Raw genomic sequence first — 14,611 nt, 5'->3', positions numbered from 1 at the left:
ATGTTACAACCCCGGCAGATGTGGGAGGGGAGGAGGATTGAGGGAATGAGAGGAGGAGAATGGTGGGGGGGAAGGGGTGAAGGTGGAAAGAAAAATAAAATGTCTGTCGGTTGGGCCAGGCTGCCTTGACAAGTCATAAAAAATGCGAACCAACTGTTCGGATGTTGCGTTGGGAGATCATCGCTCAAACAAACGACAAGCTGATGACAGGTTCAAGTCGACACAGTGTGTCGCTTTCCAGGCGTCCCAGGGGGGTTGCATGCACGTCGGGACGTTTACCTTGCATGAAGGGGGGTGTGGTAGCGTGGCCAGGCTGAGCTGGTAGCACACGTACAGTGCCCCGGGTGTTAATATAAAACACATACTGGATATCAAATCAGAGGACCCTGCCCCCATCCACACAAGTCAGACTGTTGACTGCCTGACAGCCCGCGTCTCTGCGCATAGGAACCAACAGCCCAACAATGTGAAACCGAGGCCGAAGAAGCCGCCTTATTTTTGATATCTGATAATCTAGACCGAAACAAGAGGTGTCGCCAAGCCACGAACACAACGAACACACCCAAGATACACCCAGCTCAAGACAGGGAGGAAGCAGTTAACCCCGCGATCCCGCAGAAACCAAAGACCCACGACGCCGCAAGACGGAAGAGCGCCCAGCTGGGGTTGCCCCCCTTGTAGACGATATACGTGTCGAGAATGCCAGCATAAAACCCATACACCGTCATGATGGTGTCCAACTCGGCGAATTTCCCCCTAAAGTAAAAGAGGAAGGCGACAAGACCGATGATGGTGGTGCGAGACTGGCCTTGAACCATGACAGGCTTTGTCTCGGGTGCTTGGGCGACGTTGGGAGGGAAGCCAAACTCGAGCATGGCCCCCTCGGCGTTGAAGATTGGCCAGATGCCGCCAAAGGTGCTGCTGGCGGCGAGAATAAGCGCGGGGATGTGGCGTAGAGAGAAAGGATACGACATTGTGATTTGCCAGCGGAGGCGCGGATTTCTTGGAAAGGGTTTAGTTTTTTGTCGATCTCTGGTAGGCAGGAAGGAAGGAAGGAAAAGATAGGTATTGGAGGTGTGGGCAAGGAGGCAAGCAAAGCTAAAGACGGGCGAAACACGAGTCTTGATATGCACCGAGCGGCAGGAGGGGAGGCGGGGGAAAGCCACGAGCGGTTAGCTGTTTGTAGGGGCTGCAAGCAGACAAGCAGACAGAACAAACGTCCTTGTTGCACAGTGCGGAGGTGTTGTCCCAATCAAGTGCTGTGTTTCATCCGACTTTGCTGCGGCGCGGATATCGGCCCGGTTGAGAGAGGCACAGCACGCCTCGTCTTTCCAGCCCCCAAACCCGCGACTTGGCTGGGCGCTGGAGAACTGGAGAACGGCATTTCGACGGGTCCTTCTGCCACTGCCGTGCTGACATGCCCCCCCAAAACAGCCGCGCATCTGATACCTACAACTGCAGCCTTGCGGCGAAGCGCTGCGAACCAAGAACGCGGCAATCTAGACATCAAGTCTGCTCAGCCTATTGGTCTATGAGTACGAGCAATGGAAGGTGAGGTGATATCGTGAAAAGGCAGCAGCGAGCATAGCATCGCAGTATGTGCGATAGCCGTGCCGCACCCACTGCGCAGTAGCGTGGAAGATCACAGTAAAAATAATAGTTATGTTTCATTCACGTATGCAACTATGGTATCTAAAATCTTACAAGCCACTCCCCTCCCTCATTCCCGCGCAGTCAAGCTAATCTTGGTCCCAGGAAAAGGATAAATAAACGTCCGCCAAGCAAAATACCTCGCCGCCCCCGGGTCCGTTAGCTGCATATCGTATTTTGCGATGAGCAACCCCAGCATGGCCTTCATGACTGCCGTGGCGTAAAACCGCCCAGGGCTGCGCCGTTGGTGATAGCAACGTCAGTGTCTTACTCTTAGTCAAACAACCTCGGACTGGGGAGGGAAAACCTACCAAGCGCACCTTCCTGTGCCCCATAGCTGCCAGTCAGATGTGCTGGTGAAGTCGGATGATTTGTCACCTGCCGAGAATGATGGGCGGTTGTCGATTTTAGCGACAACCGCCGGGTCCGCAAAGCGGAAGCCTTGAAAGTCGGTGGGTTTGGAGAAGACGGACGAGTCCATTGCCATGCCGCGGGCTGCCGTGACGATCCATTCGCCCGGGTTGACGGCTGTGCCATCTGATAGCTTGAAGGGCTCGAGTGCCATGCGGCGGGTGCTGACCGATTCGACCGGTGTTATCCTGGCGGATTCTTTCATGAAGCTGTCGAGGAGGGGGAAGCATTTGCCGCCTGACTTCTCGAACGTCTCCCAGCCGGTGGCCTCGATCTCTTTGCGGAGGGGCTCGACGTATTCCGGGTGGAGGCAGAGGTCGTGGATGGTGAAGCAGACGGTGGTGGAAGTAATGTGGACTGATCCAAACCACAAGGCAATGAGCTCGTAGACGATCCTTTCGGCCGTCCAAGGGCTGTTTCTTGGGGCGCTCTCCATGATCCATTGCATGCAGTCTTTCTGCAGAGAGGAATCAGCTGTCAGTATTGCATTTTCGTAGGCGCAAGGTGGCGAGACTTACATGTTCAGGTACCTTCTGTCCAAGTTTGGCTCTGGCGTACTCGTCCACCCGCTCAGCAGCGACTGGGAGCAAGGTGTCAAAGATTACAGAGCTGGAGTTGAGCTTGTTGGAAAGGAACTTTCCGATAGGCCTTGAAAGAGTAGGAAGTCAGCTACATCTCGCCCTCGAACAGCGACGGGAAAAGGTGAGCTTACTCGGACAGAAACTGGGGCAGCAACCGCAAGATCTCAGCAATGAGCAGGGTCTGCTCAATAAAGGTCATGGCCGCCTTCATGAACCTTTCATTTTTGGCCAAGTCCTCGCCGAAGAACGCCAAAGCATTCGAGTGTGCGATTGCCTTGATGATGATGTGGTAGAGCTTTGGCGTCATGGTCTTTCCATCCTCAAGCTTGGGGGCCGAATCAATCTCGTTGTCCATCAAGGCGCTCATTGAACGTCTGATTTGGGGAAGAACCTCAGGCAAGTGGTTCGTGAGCATGACGCGAAGGGTTCTGATCAGTGGAATCCCCTCGGCACCCCTCTTGTCCATCCAGTTGAAGCTTGACATGGTGTGTTTGGGTTGAAGAAGCTGCTTGGCTGCGGCCTGAAGAGAGAGCACATGGTCGGGAGCTGAGTCGATCTCCTTGATGTGTTTCCAGGACGACACGACGACATAACGGTTCTCGGGGACGTCGATGTGGAATGGCTTCCCAGGTCCGGCCTTGTTGAATTCTTCCTCGATGATCTTGGGTCCTTGAAAGAGGAAAAGCCATGCTCGAGCACGTCTTTTGAGGAAAGATATGGGCGAGTGGGCCACAAGCCATGTCCGGGAAGAGGTGAGGATGTTGACAAGTGTAAAAACGATGGCCAGGGATAAGCAACTAAGCACGAACCCCTCGGTCTCGCCGCCGGTGGAAAAGGTGTTTAGCAACATGGCGGCGTCTGCCTTGGGGAGGTGAATGATGTTGGGATGGTGAACAAAGACAGAACTTCTGGAAGCTTGAAGACAGAATGGTTTATCAACATCAACTGATCATCGAGGGCCGCCTTAGCTGTCCCGAGAACCATCCCGAGGTTCCCGACGGCTTGGTTCTCTTATATAGCTACTATACTCAAAAAGTCTCAGTTGCGGCACTGCACACTGGTCAGCCAGTCACTTCACGGGCAGTCTGGCTCATCTCGCATCCAGTTGTCACTGATAGGGGGCTCCCTTTGAGCGTCGGCACCAATGCCACACTCCTGATAACTTTTCAAGTTTCAACGCACCGTCTTATCCACCGGTTGGTCGCGAGCAATCCGCCAAGGCGTGATGTGTTTGCGGCGTTGGTCGTATGTCGTTGTGTCTTGCACGCTCAGCCCGATTTGGGGATTGCCCCGTGCAAAAAAGGACTTCGTCTCTGCTACGCCACTGATCATCTACGGGAATTGCAAGACATCTTCACGGCGGACAGTTACATCGGTTGCTGTGCCCTTCTCGGATTGACTAAGGCTGGACACCTTTGCCCTGCTAGTGCAAGGCTTCTTCTCTTCAGAGTTGGTAGCTCCAGACAGATGGCAGTTACGAGCCGGAGCAACGGCGCTGGCTTTTATGCCACGAGCATGCATCTAGGCGATGTTGCAACGTTGTGCACACGTGGGAAAGGTACAAAATGGCACAGTGCACAGTTTAATCTCTCATACGGCCCAGTATATCTGTCGTGGCTTTGGCGCCCTGCATGGGCTTTGCCGCGAGCCTACACGCCTAGCGGTAGTCGCGCTACCAGCTTACGGAAAGGATCAGTAAGCACCCATGTAGCGCTGACGCTAACAGACAGAAAATTCAGGAATGGTAGTTGCTCATGGCGTGGCTTAGTGTTTGTCTCTACTTATTTTCTGTCCAGCCGGCAGCGTAGCATCGAGCCTGTTGTCCGAAAAGGGTGCAGCAGTGTTCCAAACATCGGTCTTAGTCAGTGGCAGGGCAGAAGCGCTACCACCCCGCACTCGCTGTTTTTTTTCTTTTTTTTTCTTTCAGGCACTGATGCAACTGAAGCAGCCTGTGGTCGCAAGTCCTCTCTGGCATCTCTCATCTAGATGCTGAACATCTAGTGTCTCAAAGCTCTCTACCTACAGAGCAAGTGTACTATGGTGAAGTAGGTGGTGAGTAAGTTGGGTAGGATGCCTTCACTTTGATATTCCGCCGACAACCCGGGAATTTTCATGCACATAACACCAGAGAAGGTGGGCCGCTCACGATGGTGAGCGGACGAGTTGGGACTGGGCCGCATTGCTGCTTACCCAGTGGCGGATGCCCACAATACCAAGACATGGACGGTGTGTAGTCGCATCTACCCACTATGGTTCACTCGGATCTGCTGTCTTGTCATACATATTGAGACCGCCGCGTACCCGGTGCTTATGATCCAAAGCCTGCCTGCTTGCTCAACTCACCGACCGTTCCGGCTCCCTCTCTCATCGTTCCATTCCTCCTCCCTCTTCCTGTTCACCCCCCCGTCTCTTCCATTGGTAGTTTCGTGTCACACAGTCGTCGGCATTGCCCAGCATGGAAGGACTGCCACCCGGGACGGATCCGTCGCAGATCCCCTTTGCGCCGAACCCAAGCGGAGCACCCCCGAACTTTGAGGGCGGGGAGTCACTTACACCCACCGTTCTCGGTACCGGCGTGACCTTCATCATCATTGCAGGGCTTTTCGTCGTGAGCCGGGTCATCACTGGACTGAAGAAGTCACGGAAGCTATTCGCAGACGACTGTAGGTACTTATCTGTGGTCTGCCATGAACGATGCTGATATTTTACTTCCACCTCAGGGCTTTGCATGATAGGTCTGATCGTCGGGATCGCACAATGGTCTTGCCTATACACCAGCATGAGCAAGGGCTTGGGGAAGCACTCCTGGGATGTCCCCATCACGGCCCTCACCGTCGAGGTGATGCAGGTGAGCTCCTCTCAGAACTGTCTCTTCCAACACCGAATCGTGCTAACATGGGATGCACCATAGATTCGCCTAGCTGACCAGTTGCTCGGCTCCATCACCCACTTCGCAGTGAAGGCCTCCCTCGTCTTCTTCTTTTTGCGTCTCTTCGGCACCCTGACCTGGGTCCGAGTGACCTGCTACGGACTCCTGACCTTGACGTTCCTAGCCTATGGCTCGTACGAGGTCGTCGTGCTTGCCTTTTGCATCCCCCGGCCAGGCGAGGAATGGGGCAACGTCGTCCTCGCGAGGTGTGCCACCACTGCCCCTGCCACCATCGCCGTCAATGTCTGCGCCGTGGTGGCCGATCTGGCCCTTTTCATCATGCCCTTCCCCATCATCGCCGGGTTGACGTTGAGTCGGCCCAAGAAGAAGGGTTTGCTGGTTGTGTTTTTGGTTGGGTTCCTGTAAGTGGGCACTTGGTACCTCGGACTTGGAGGGCGCATGTATATTTACTGAATTGGACAACACACAGCGTCGTGGTCACCAGCGTCGTCGGTCTGGTCTACAGAGTCAGGGTATCCTACTACACCATCGATCCCATCTGGGACGGCGGCAATGTAGCCATCACAGCGCATGTCTTTCCCCCCACCCGTGCCTCCCAACAAACAGAAATCACTAACATCAACAAACAGCTACATGGAAGTCTTTGGCACCGTCATCGTGGCCTGCACACCCGCCCTCCCGGGTCTCTGGAGCAACGTCCTCAGCGAATCAGCCTTCTTTTCATCCCTCCGCTCCCGCATTCTGGGGTCTCGCTCCCGCAGGACGGGCGATAGCAATGTCAGTGGCAGCATGCCCACCGCGAGAACGTACCCGCCGCCGACGTTCCAGAACGAGTCAATCTCCAAGACGTCGTTCAGGACTGGGTCGCAGAGGGAGCTTGTGGGGGAGGAGGACGGGATGGATGAGTATCCGTTGAAGACGATCCAGAAGACGATGGGCGTTAATGTGAGTAGGGCTGAGAAACAATGATGGCCAGACTGGGGGAGATGGTGATGCAAGGAGGAAGAAGAGTAATGGCGGGTGGGAGGAGTTGGGGGAGGGGAACCGTGAGAGTACTGTTAAGAGGGGGAATGCGAGGTGGTGAGCGGTCTGAGTCCGGGTTGGTTTAAATTTTGAATAGTATAGGGTACCTACTGGAGGGTATCATAGAGACGGTGATCCGATGCCCGTGTTGAAGATGCCTGTGCAGTTACCTACCCATACAATGCAGAGAGTATGAAAGGCCTCGGTGTATGTAATCTTTGCCGATTCTTAGGGGGTGGCCGGCAAGACCACGACCTCACCGAATGAGAGATGACATGAGTAAAGAGTGGATGGTATACAACAGTGTCTCATCATTTGACCTCAAGCAGACGCCCTTAACCAAACACAACAGCTTCCAGAGCTACCCAAGAGATAAAGGAGGCACCCATGTAAGTCTGTTTCTTTGTCATATCCGGGCTATGAAACTACTTTGAAGTCCACACACCCTTTCCAGTTAAAACATTGAACCCTTCACCTCTTTCCATTCACACACCCCCTCCTCCACAGACCCGCCCAAAACACACCCACCACCCTGCTTAAGAAAGAGTAAAAGAAGAAGGCCCGCTGTAGGAACTAGCAGTCCACTGCGACCCAGGGCTGAAATAATCCAAGTTGACAGCCGAACCAACAACATGAGCGTCGCTCAACACAAAGCGGTAGTCGCTGAGCGCCTTGTTGATGCGGAAGAAGACAGCGGGGTCGCTGCTGGTGAAGAAGCCGGTGTTGGTCGGGATGGTGGAGCCGGTGGTGGTGTGGGTGAAGGTGACGGCCACGTTCTCGGGGAGGATCACCGCGCGGGCGGTGTAGCTGGGAATCAATCTGTCAGTAAAGGTCCGGGTCGAGAGGAGTTTGACTTACGAGCAGGAGGAGGAACCGCAGGTGACGGAAAAGTTGGTGACTTGAGCACTGGTCGCGCCGTGGGCCTGCTTGGCGACTACCTCGGCGGGAGCGGCGGAGGCGAGGCCGAGGAGGCTGAGGGCGGCGGCGGTGATGGTGAACTTCATTTTGGTGGTGGTGAAGAAAGAACTGAGGTGTTCAGAACTTTTTGTTGAGATTGAGTAACGATATGAAGGTGAGGTGTGGTGGTGGTGGTGGTGGTGGTGGTGAAGAAGATTCAGGCTGAAATGTTGGAGGATACCTCGTGGCTTTTATAGACGAGCTTTCGCCACTTCCAACCTCCGTTGACCCTTTTTGATCATGGGAGCATTTCTGTTGAGCAGCTCTGTCGCCGTCGGGCTTGGCGTGATGATGTCCTGTGAGCCTGTGACGGATTGATAAAAGGGAGGTTTGTTTGGGTAGGAGCTCGACTAATGCTTGTGAGAAGGAGCTAGGTAAGGTATGTGCATGCGGAAATGAGGCTATTCCAGGATCGGTGAACGGTGAGTAGGGGTTTGTCGTGGCGAACCAGGTCTCGCCCACGCATAAAGGTAGGAAAGAAGTCTGCAACCTGCAGGTAGGAGAAACATCGCACTGACCAAACCCAAGCTGGAGGAATGTTTGGTAGGGCGTTGTTGTCCAAACCCCCACTAGACCATGTTGCTCATAAGTGGGGGGTTTTCATCCGATTGGTACACTTATACGACTGTGCTGTCACGTATATCAGCGCTGGACTATTTGGGAGCCGACGGTTGACAGAGCCTCAACAGGCCCCCATTCATCAGCTCAGCGAGTCTCAATTATTTGGCGTACGACTTTGTCTTCTGTCGCCCCAGATTGCCTTTTGTTTCATTTTTTGCAGCAGTTAATCCTCGACTGTGATGAAAGACCCTACAAGGTAGGTATCAGACACAACGGGCATAGTTTTCGTGCCGCGCCGTCCCTACTAGTATGAGTGGCGGTCCCCTGCATGTCTTCTAGGGCAAGTACCTTAGTCTGACAGCAAGGTAACGTGCGGGGTTCACTGTTTCGAGCCATGCATATTGGCATCGTTATACACCCCCGGCAATAGAAGCTTTCCCCGGTTCTCGGAGCAAGCATGTGGGGGTTGAGTGACCGGGGCCCGGTTCACCGAGTGTCTACAAAGCTTGGTACCATGAGGATGGATAAGGCATTTATGCTAGCATCCCAGAGTTCAGAAGCGTTTGAGCACCACGTTGCCAAGTTTACGTAGCTGCCGGCTCAACACGTTTGCTGGTAGATGGGCTTCTGCTGCAGCGGAAGTTCTCCAGAGAAAGAGAACTCTCATAAGAACGAGAGGAAAGTCGACCAAAGTTTGGCACGCTCTCCGCACCTTACCATGGGGGCATGGTGCACCCGTAGCACAGGCAGCAACATCACACCGAATGAACAACCTAGACACCACAGGAGTCAGCCCTAGGGATGAATAGGCATGCTTCCCCGCATTTAACCGGATGACAACTTGGCAGGGATCGGAGACCACAGGTTGATCTTAGTCAAAGTTACTCATAAAGACAATGCTCAGTCTTGTGAGGTACGTCCAGTCACCTGTTTTCGTCTTCATGGGACTTTTCTTAGCGCTGCATTTGCATTGCAAGACGATAGCGTAATGCAGCATGCCAAAATAGGACTTGCGAAAACGAGTCGGACTTTATTCTCGGACTATGAACCCTTGTCTCTATCCTGGGGAACGATTGTGAGTGAATACACCAAATTCCAAGAGGAGACTGCGTCTCTGGTTGTTTCGTTCTAGATGAGGCTAGAGTGTGACTCAAGACACCAATTTGGGCCAGTGTTGATGTTCACCATGCAATGAAACCAGAAAATAAGCCTTCAGTGTATGACACATGGCTGAGAATATTTCTGCTCTGAATCAGGTGACCCGAAACCCGCAAGGCTTTCGCCATCAAGAATAGTCCCGGACACTCTAGGGCTGTCATGTTCTTTGTCGTCCTCTTGCGGGAGTAGAGGCGTTGAAACTCAGCAGAGCAAGGTTGATGCTCTCATCTCAACATGCCAATGTGCTAACCATTTGTCGGAGTAGCTCTGAACCACGTCCAGGCGGAAGGTCCACGCGAGTCTCATGCTTGTGGGGATATTTTGCCTCAGAACATGGCATCTGGAGAGATGCTTTTGGACATACGTAGCTCTGCTCATCTTGTTTAGGACCAGCAAGTATCGATAGCTCATCAATCAGCTTTGGCTGTAAGCTTAAGTTCTAAAATCCAGGCAGTTAGTTAATGCAAAGTAGTAATTGAAGAGAATGGACAAAGCACATATATCACACAAGAAGGAAACCTGAAGTACGGTAGGTAAAATACCTATTCAGATCATCCATTGTGACACACACATCATCGTATGATAAGAGCATTCAATTTTCCCGTCATGGCTAGCGCTATTATGGATGGATAATATGCGGCTTACGGTACTGCCTCCAGGTTGCATCTGCCACCCCAACTGGCCAGAACCTACCTACTCTGTCCGATCTTATTCTTGTGATTCAGCTCAGGCTGCCCCGCATCAACATGCTCTCTCCTTCCAGGCTCCACCCACAGTTCGGAGAATCATTGTTGACCATGTCGGCTCCAAATCCCGATATTTTCACTCCCAAGCCACCACGCAGAAGAGGGACAGTGCCGGTGCGCCTGCCGTCCTTCAGCCCCAATGACTTATCGGCATCTCGTGGCCCCGACCCCTCTTCTACCTTTCGCCCGCCCCATGTTGAACCTCAGGCTGCACAGCAACAGTACATCCCGGTCCCACAAAGCGCCCCTATCCCTCCCTTCCCCCCTCCCTTTCCACACTATTTTCTCCCAAACTCCCAGACGCCTGTCTATCAATATGTGGCACCTCAAGGGTACCCAGTAGCGGTTCCTGGCAAGTCATTGAGCGAACTACGTGCGCGTATCGGACGAGAGAGAAGGAGCAGGAACCCCGAGCGCCACAGCATCAGAGAAGAATCACTAGACGTAGAAAGTCGGGCGAGATCAAGGTCGTCGTCATCATCGGATTCAGGCCGGGACAGCCCGCCTACGAGACACCATTCCGACATTCGTCCCGATATAGTGCTTCCGATAGCGACGAGGACTTTGGATCATCCACCCTGTATTCCTTCACACCTTCTCGCATCTCCCGCGGCGTGTCAGCAAAGGGCCCCGGGGCCGTTTCAGGAGATGATGAAGATGAAGACGTCGCACCCCAGGAAAAGTCCCACGACCTTATAGGGGCACCTTCCGTGTCCCATGTCTTCGAGTCTCAGTACATCGGTGACGGAGTTCGGGAAGGGCATCATGCCGCGAGACTGTCAGTTGTGGATGACAAGAATATGAAATATCATCCTCTTTTTCGGTGGTTGTGAGAAGGCCCTTGATCTTTATCTATATACAAATCTTGAATTACCAGTTGGACCTCGATTTGGCTGACCCTGAGAAAAGTCACATAACGCCCCGTGGATCACGGCCTATGTTGGACTTTGAGCATTTTTCCGCAAATTCATCTGCCCTTGAAAGTACCAGAGACTCTACTGACATTGTTGTAAACAGAGAGAAGTCTTTCGAATCGAGAGCCTCTCGACTGGAGAGAAGATGGCAGCGGCAAAGATGTTCTCGAAGCTAGGGGAACGACAACTTTCGGTCGATGCATTTCTCGGACGGCCGAGATGTACACCGAATGAAGCCATCCTATCTCCGTGGAGAGATCCCAGCAGACAGCCAGTACAAGGGCACACAAGCTCGAACTTTGCACTGGATCGCACTTCCGTATTTCAGCGTTGAACCGTACTCAGGCTTCGAAGCCGGTGCCGGAAGTGCCTCCGCCGTCCCAGCCCCCACCCTGCTACAAAGCCAGTTCTCCCACGTCGCCAAAAGTCGAGATCTAAGACAGGCCGTTTTCGGGATTGGAAATAATCTACAGCAGGAGGTTTGCCTTCACGTCCCACAACTTTGGTGTCTGATATTTGACAATGGTAGGTTTCAGACTGTTACCTCAGTTACATCTGCATACACAGATTTGAAGCTGACGGATTGGATTGCTATCAGCGCTCATCGTCACATATATCAACCTGCCGGACAAATATTTCCCTGGTGACTATGTCATCAACACAACGGGTCATTGGACGTTCTCGCGGGGGTTTCACGAACCAAGAAGATTATGGTCTGTTTTGGAACTTGTGTCATGTGGTCGATACCGCTACATGAATGCCAGACATGGTTTGTGAGTGCTTGTAGTATCATAAGGGTCTGTCTGAGACATGGGCCAGCTAGCTGACATGATTGGGAATGCCACAGGCTTTGACATCTTGTTTCAGCAAGTTCTGGCCTCAGAAGTTCGAGCTCCTTCACAACAAACGGAAGATCACGGCAAAAGACTGGCCGGCAATTTGGGACCGCGCTCGACATGTCAAAAATCATGTTAAGCTGGAACTCTACTTGGGGTACGTATTAGGGACCTGGATCTACCGTTCTATATTCAGGTCTCGAGTGACTGACTTGCTGAGTGCACGACTTATGGCGCCACAGCGCGGAAGACTACTCCCTGACATTGCGAGCAAAGGGAAAGGGAATATGCAGAGCTCAACAAGTACCGCGCATGAAGACACTTCAACGAAACCCGGTACTGCAGGAGATGGCGGCTCATCCTCTGCAACTGTCGAGACCACAGACGGAAGATTCACCAACGCTAACGGGTTTGCTATCTTTACTTGTATGACTGGCGTATCGACCCCAAACTCCGATGACAGCGTTGAAGATGCATTACTCGAGCAGCTTGTGGAAATCCGTGATTGGCTGCTCTACATGCCGAGCTTCGGTGACGCGAAAGCCTACAAGTCGTGTACTAAAGATACGCGTGCTTCTGTGCGTCGCTACCTGGAGAAACGGGCGGCGGAGCTGAGTTCTGTCGAGTCGCAAGGTCGAAAAGACCAGCGTGCCCAGCGGGACTTTGAGGACAGGATCGACATCTTCAATGCTGCCGAAACAATCTTTGCCTTCTTCCTCTCCCTAGACTTTGATGGGCCGACCGTGAGGAGATATTGGGGGGCTGTCAGGACCATCATCGGAGTAAGACCTGACAAAATGTCTTTGATCCCAGAACGATGGACCTGTTACTAACATTTTTTGTGACACTAGGAGAAACGCGAGGGTCAACATCGGTACCAAGCTTCCATGTATACCATGAGACATCAGCTGAGAATGCAAGCCTTGGACTTGAGTCAGCTCAGCGAGATTCTCTCTGCCGCCCATGGCGCCGATTGTGCTCAGATCACCGTGCCGACCCAGATTATCGACGCCTGGATCCATCTACTTCTGGGCCTGGCCAGCTTCCCAAGAGACAGTGACCGTTCCGAGCGGCTGATTGGCGATGCGAGGCGAGCTGCAACAGAGGGCGCCAACATAATCATCACCTCACTCTCCCCCAAGTCTCTCGTTGAGAATTCCGTCATCCTGCCCCTGGAGATATTCTCCTTGATTAGCTTGAAGCTCATACAAAGCGCCCCCAATGTACCTGATTCACCCTCGAACAAGGAAAAAGCGAACACATACAGCGACGTTGCTCAGATCTACCGCAACCGTCTCGACAAAATTGTAAGTGAGCATAGAGGTTGGGGTGGAAAGTGTGCCCCGTTGGGTATCATCCAGAGACGCTAACTGCCCCCCAGGAGACGGACATATCGAAGAGACCAAGTGACAGGGCCAATGAAGAGAACCTCAAACTCGTCGGTGAGGAAATCCAAGTCATATTGCAGACACTCCTCCAGCAATATGTCATCTTTTCTCTGCTCTTGGAGAATGCGAATCATGCGATCGACAATACTACCACTTTTAAAGAAAAACCGATTGTCCAGGCTGCCGGTCACTCCAGGTCTATGCTGGTGTTCATCCAGTTGTGGAGCCGCGACCGTGAGCCTGGTTATCGAGATCATCAACACCGAGAGACAGAGGTTCGGGCTTGGGAGTATGGTCGGGAGCATTCAAAGTTCGACATGTACGACAACCCTTTCGCATTTGACCTGGCCAGCGAGGATAGCCTGTTCAAAGTCAAACCGACCGATCCCGGCGGATATCGAAAGCTTCTTCTTCTCGAATGCCACTCCAAGACTGACCTTTTGAAGCAAGAGTTCCATCAGCTGGGAGCCAGGTGGGCGAACCTGAGGGCGATGGCAAGTTTGTTCCACTCTCCTGAACACTTACTCTCAACTAACAACAACATCAGAGCCAATATGGCGCAGACACGACAAAATTCCGACAAGACAAAGCCATCTACGCCTTCACTATTGTCACCGTCATCTTTCTCCCCCTAAGCGCCATATCCAGCATCTTTGGCATGAACACGGCCGATATCAGGGACATGGAGGATAGCCAGAGGATCTATTGGGCCACGGCCATCCCGGTGACGCTCGCTGTGATATTGTTCGGTCTTTACTGGATGGGTGAGCTGGGAAATACCTTCAAGTGGGTGTTTTGGAGTTTGGGATCTTGGATATTCCGTAAAGTGGCGGGAGACCGCGAAAAGGGACGAAAGATAGTGGACAGGTGGTTTGGACAGACGGACCCGGTTCCGCTGGGTCTGCCAAGTCATATGCAGCCGGCGTATCCTATCGGTCCGGAACGCAGGCCGACGTATAATCCAGAGAGACCCGCGAGATCGGTTTCTAGTGACGAATCTGTTGATATACGTTATCGCAGCAGGTTTGTGTAGGGCCTAGATAGCTAAGCGTCAGAACAGTATCGTCTCATGAAAGATTATCGAGTTCATTACCACAGCACCACGGGTTCCTTTAACACAGCCAGTGAGTGGTAATACTTAGACGACGGCTCAATCGTCAATATGGTCTGAAAAGGCCTTTCAAGACAGACTATCAACACATCCAATTGTCCATCCCAACTCTCCGTCTCTGATCCTGTCTCAATACATCGACAGCGAGTTCACATATAACAAACCTGCATACAACAATATTCACTTACTCCCGGGGAAGAAACTAGGATAAAAAGGAAAATTCGGAGCAAAAAGAAAAGACGTCCCAGTATTATATTTGTCTTCCCAAGTAGGAGGCTCCAACTCAGGCGTTGACAGAGATAGATGTCTGCCTGTGTCGAGAGAGAGACAGAGAGAGAGAGAGCCCGTAATCACATGCCAACAAATGAAAGCTGACAAAAAGAAC

The 14,611-nt window shown here is 52.6% G+C and overlaps 6 protein-coding genes across 6 annotated transcripts; 3 read left to right on the top strand and 3 right to left on the bottom strand.

Moving 5' to 3' along the window:
* Positions 1 to 578: 578 nt before the first annotated feature.
* Positions 579 to 974, bottom strand: PODANS_5_3665 (uncharacterized protein; the record flags this gene model as incomplete). Its single annotated transcript, XM_001904875.1, has 1 exon — positions 579 to 974. The coding sequence occupies one exon, from the start codon at positions 972 to 974 to the stop codon at positions 579 to 581; it is 396 nt and encodes a 131-aa protein (XP_001904910.1).
* A 746-nt stretch (positions 975 to 1,720) lies between these two features.
* On the bottom strand, positions 1,721 to 3,492 carry PODANS_5_3660 (uncharacterized protein; the record flags this gene model as incomplete). The annotated part of the gene is made up of 4 exons (XM_001904874.1): positions 1,721 to 1,886; positions 1,962 to 2,518; positions 2,580 to 2,709; positions 2,774 to 3,492. 4 exons carry the CDS (start codon positions 3,490 to 3,492, stop codon positions 1,721 to 1,723), a joined length of 1,572 nt encoding a protein of 523 aa, XP_001904909.1.
* Positions 3,493 to 3,569: 77 nt separating this feature from the next.
* Positions 3,570 to 4,628, top strand: PODANS_5_3655 (uncharacterized protein; the record flags this gene model as incomplete). Its single annotated transcript, XM_001904873.1, has 1 exon — positions 3,570 to 4,628. One exon carries the CDS (start codon positions 3,570 to 3,572, stop codon positions 4,626 to 4,628), a length of 1,059 nt encoding a protein of 352 aa, XP_001904908.1.
* Positions 4,629 to 5,370: 742 nt separating this feature from the next.
* PODANS_5_3650 (uncharacterized protein) lies at positions 5,371 to 6,501 on the top strand (the record flags this gene model as incomplete). Its single annotated transcript, XM_001904872.1, has 4 exons — positions 5,371 to 5,481; positions 5,554 to 5,933; positions 6,002 to 6,100; positions 6,162 to 6,501. 4 exons carry the CDS (start codon positions 5,371 to 5,373, stop codon positions 6,499 to 6,501), a joined length of 930 nt encoding a protein of 309 aa, XP_001904907.1.
* Positions 6,502 to 7,091: 590 nt separating this feature from the next.
* PODANS_5_3647 (uncharacterized protein) lies at positions 7,092 to 7,559 on the bottom strand (the record flags this gene model as incomplete). Its single annotated transcript, XM_001904871.1, has 2 exons — positions 7,092 to 7,362; positions 7,414 to 7,559. The coding sequence occupies 2 exons, from the start codon at positions 7,557 to 7,559 to the stop codon at positions 7,092 to 7,094; spliced, it is 417 nt and encodes a 138-aa protein (XP_001904906.1).
* Positions 7,560 to 11,088: 3,529 nt separating this feature from the next.
* PODANS_5_3640 (uncharacterized protein) lies at positions 11,089 to 14,148 on the top strand (the record flags this gene model as incomplete). Its single annotated transcript, XM_001904870.1, has 6 exons — positions 11,089 to 11,430; positions 11,599 to 11,664; positions 11,739 to 12,509; positions 12,579 to 13,034; positions 13,109 to 13,609; positions 13,663 to 14,148. The coding sequence occupies 6 exons, from the start codon at positions 11,089 to 11,091 to the stop codon at positions 14,146 to 14,148; spliced, it is 2,622 nt and encodes an 873-aa protein (XP_001904905.1).
* Positions 14,149 to 14,611: the final 463 nt, after the last annotated feature.

Source organism: Podospora anserina, chromosome 5 (assembly GCF_000226545.1).
Source record: "Podospora anserina S mat+ genomic DNA chromosome 5, supercontig 4".
Lineage (NCBI taxonomy): Eukaryota > Fungi > Ascomycota > Sordariomycetes > Sordariales > Podosporaceae > Podospora > Podospora anserina.
This window is presented reverse-complemented; position numbering and strand designations above follow the sequence as displayed.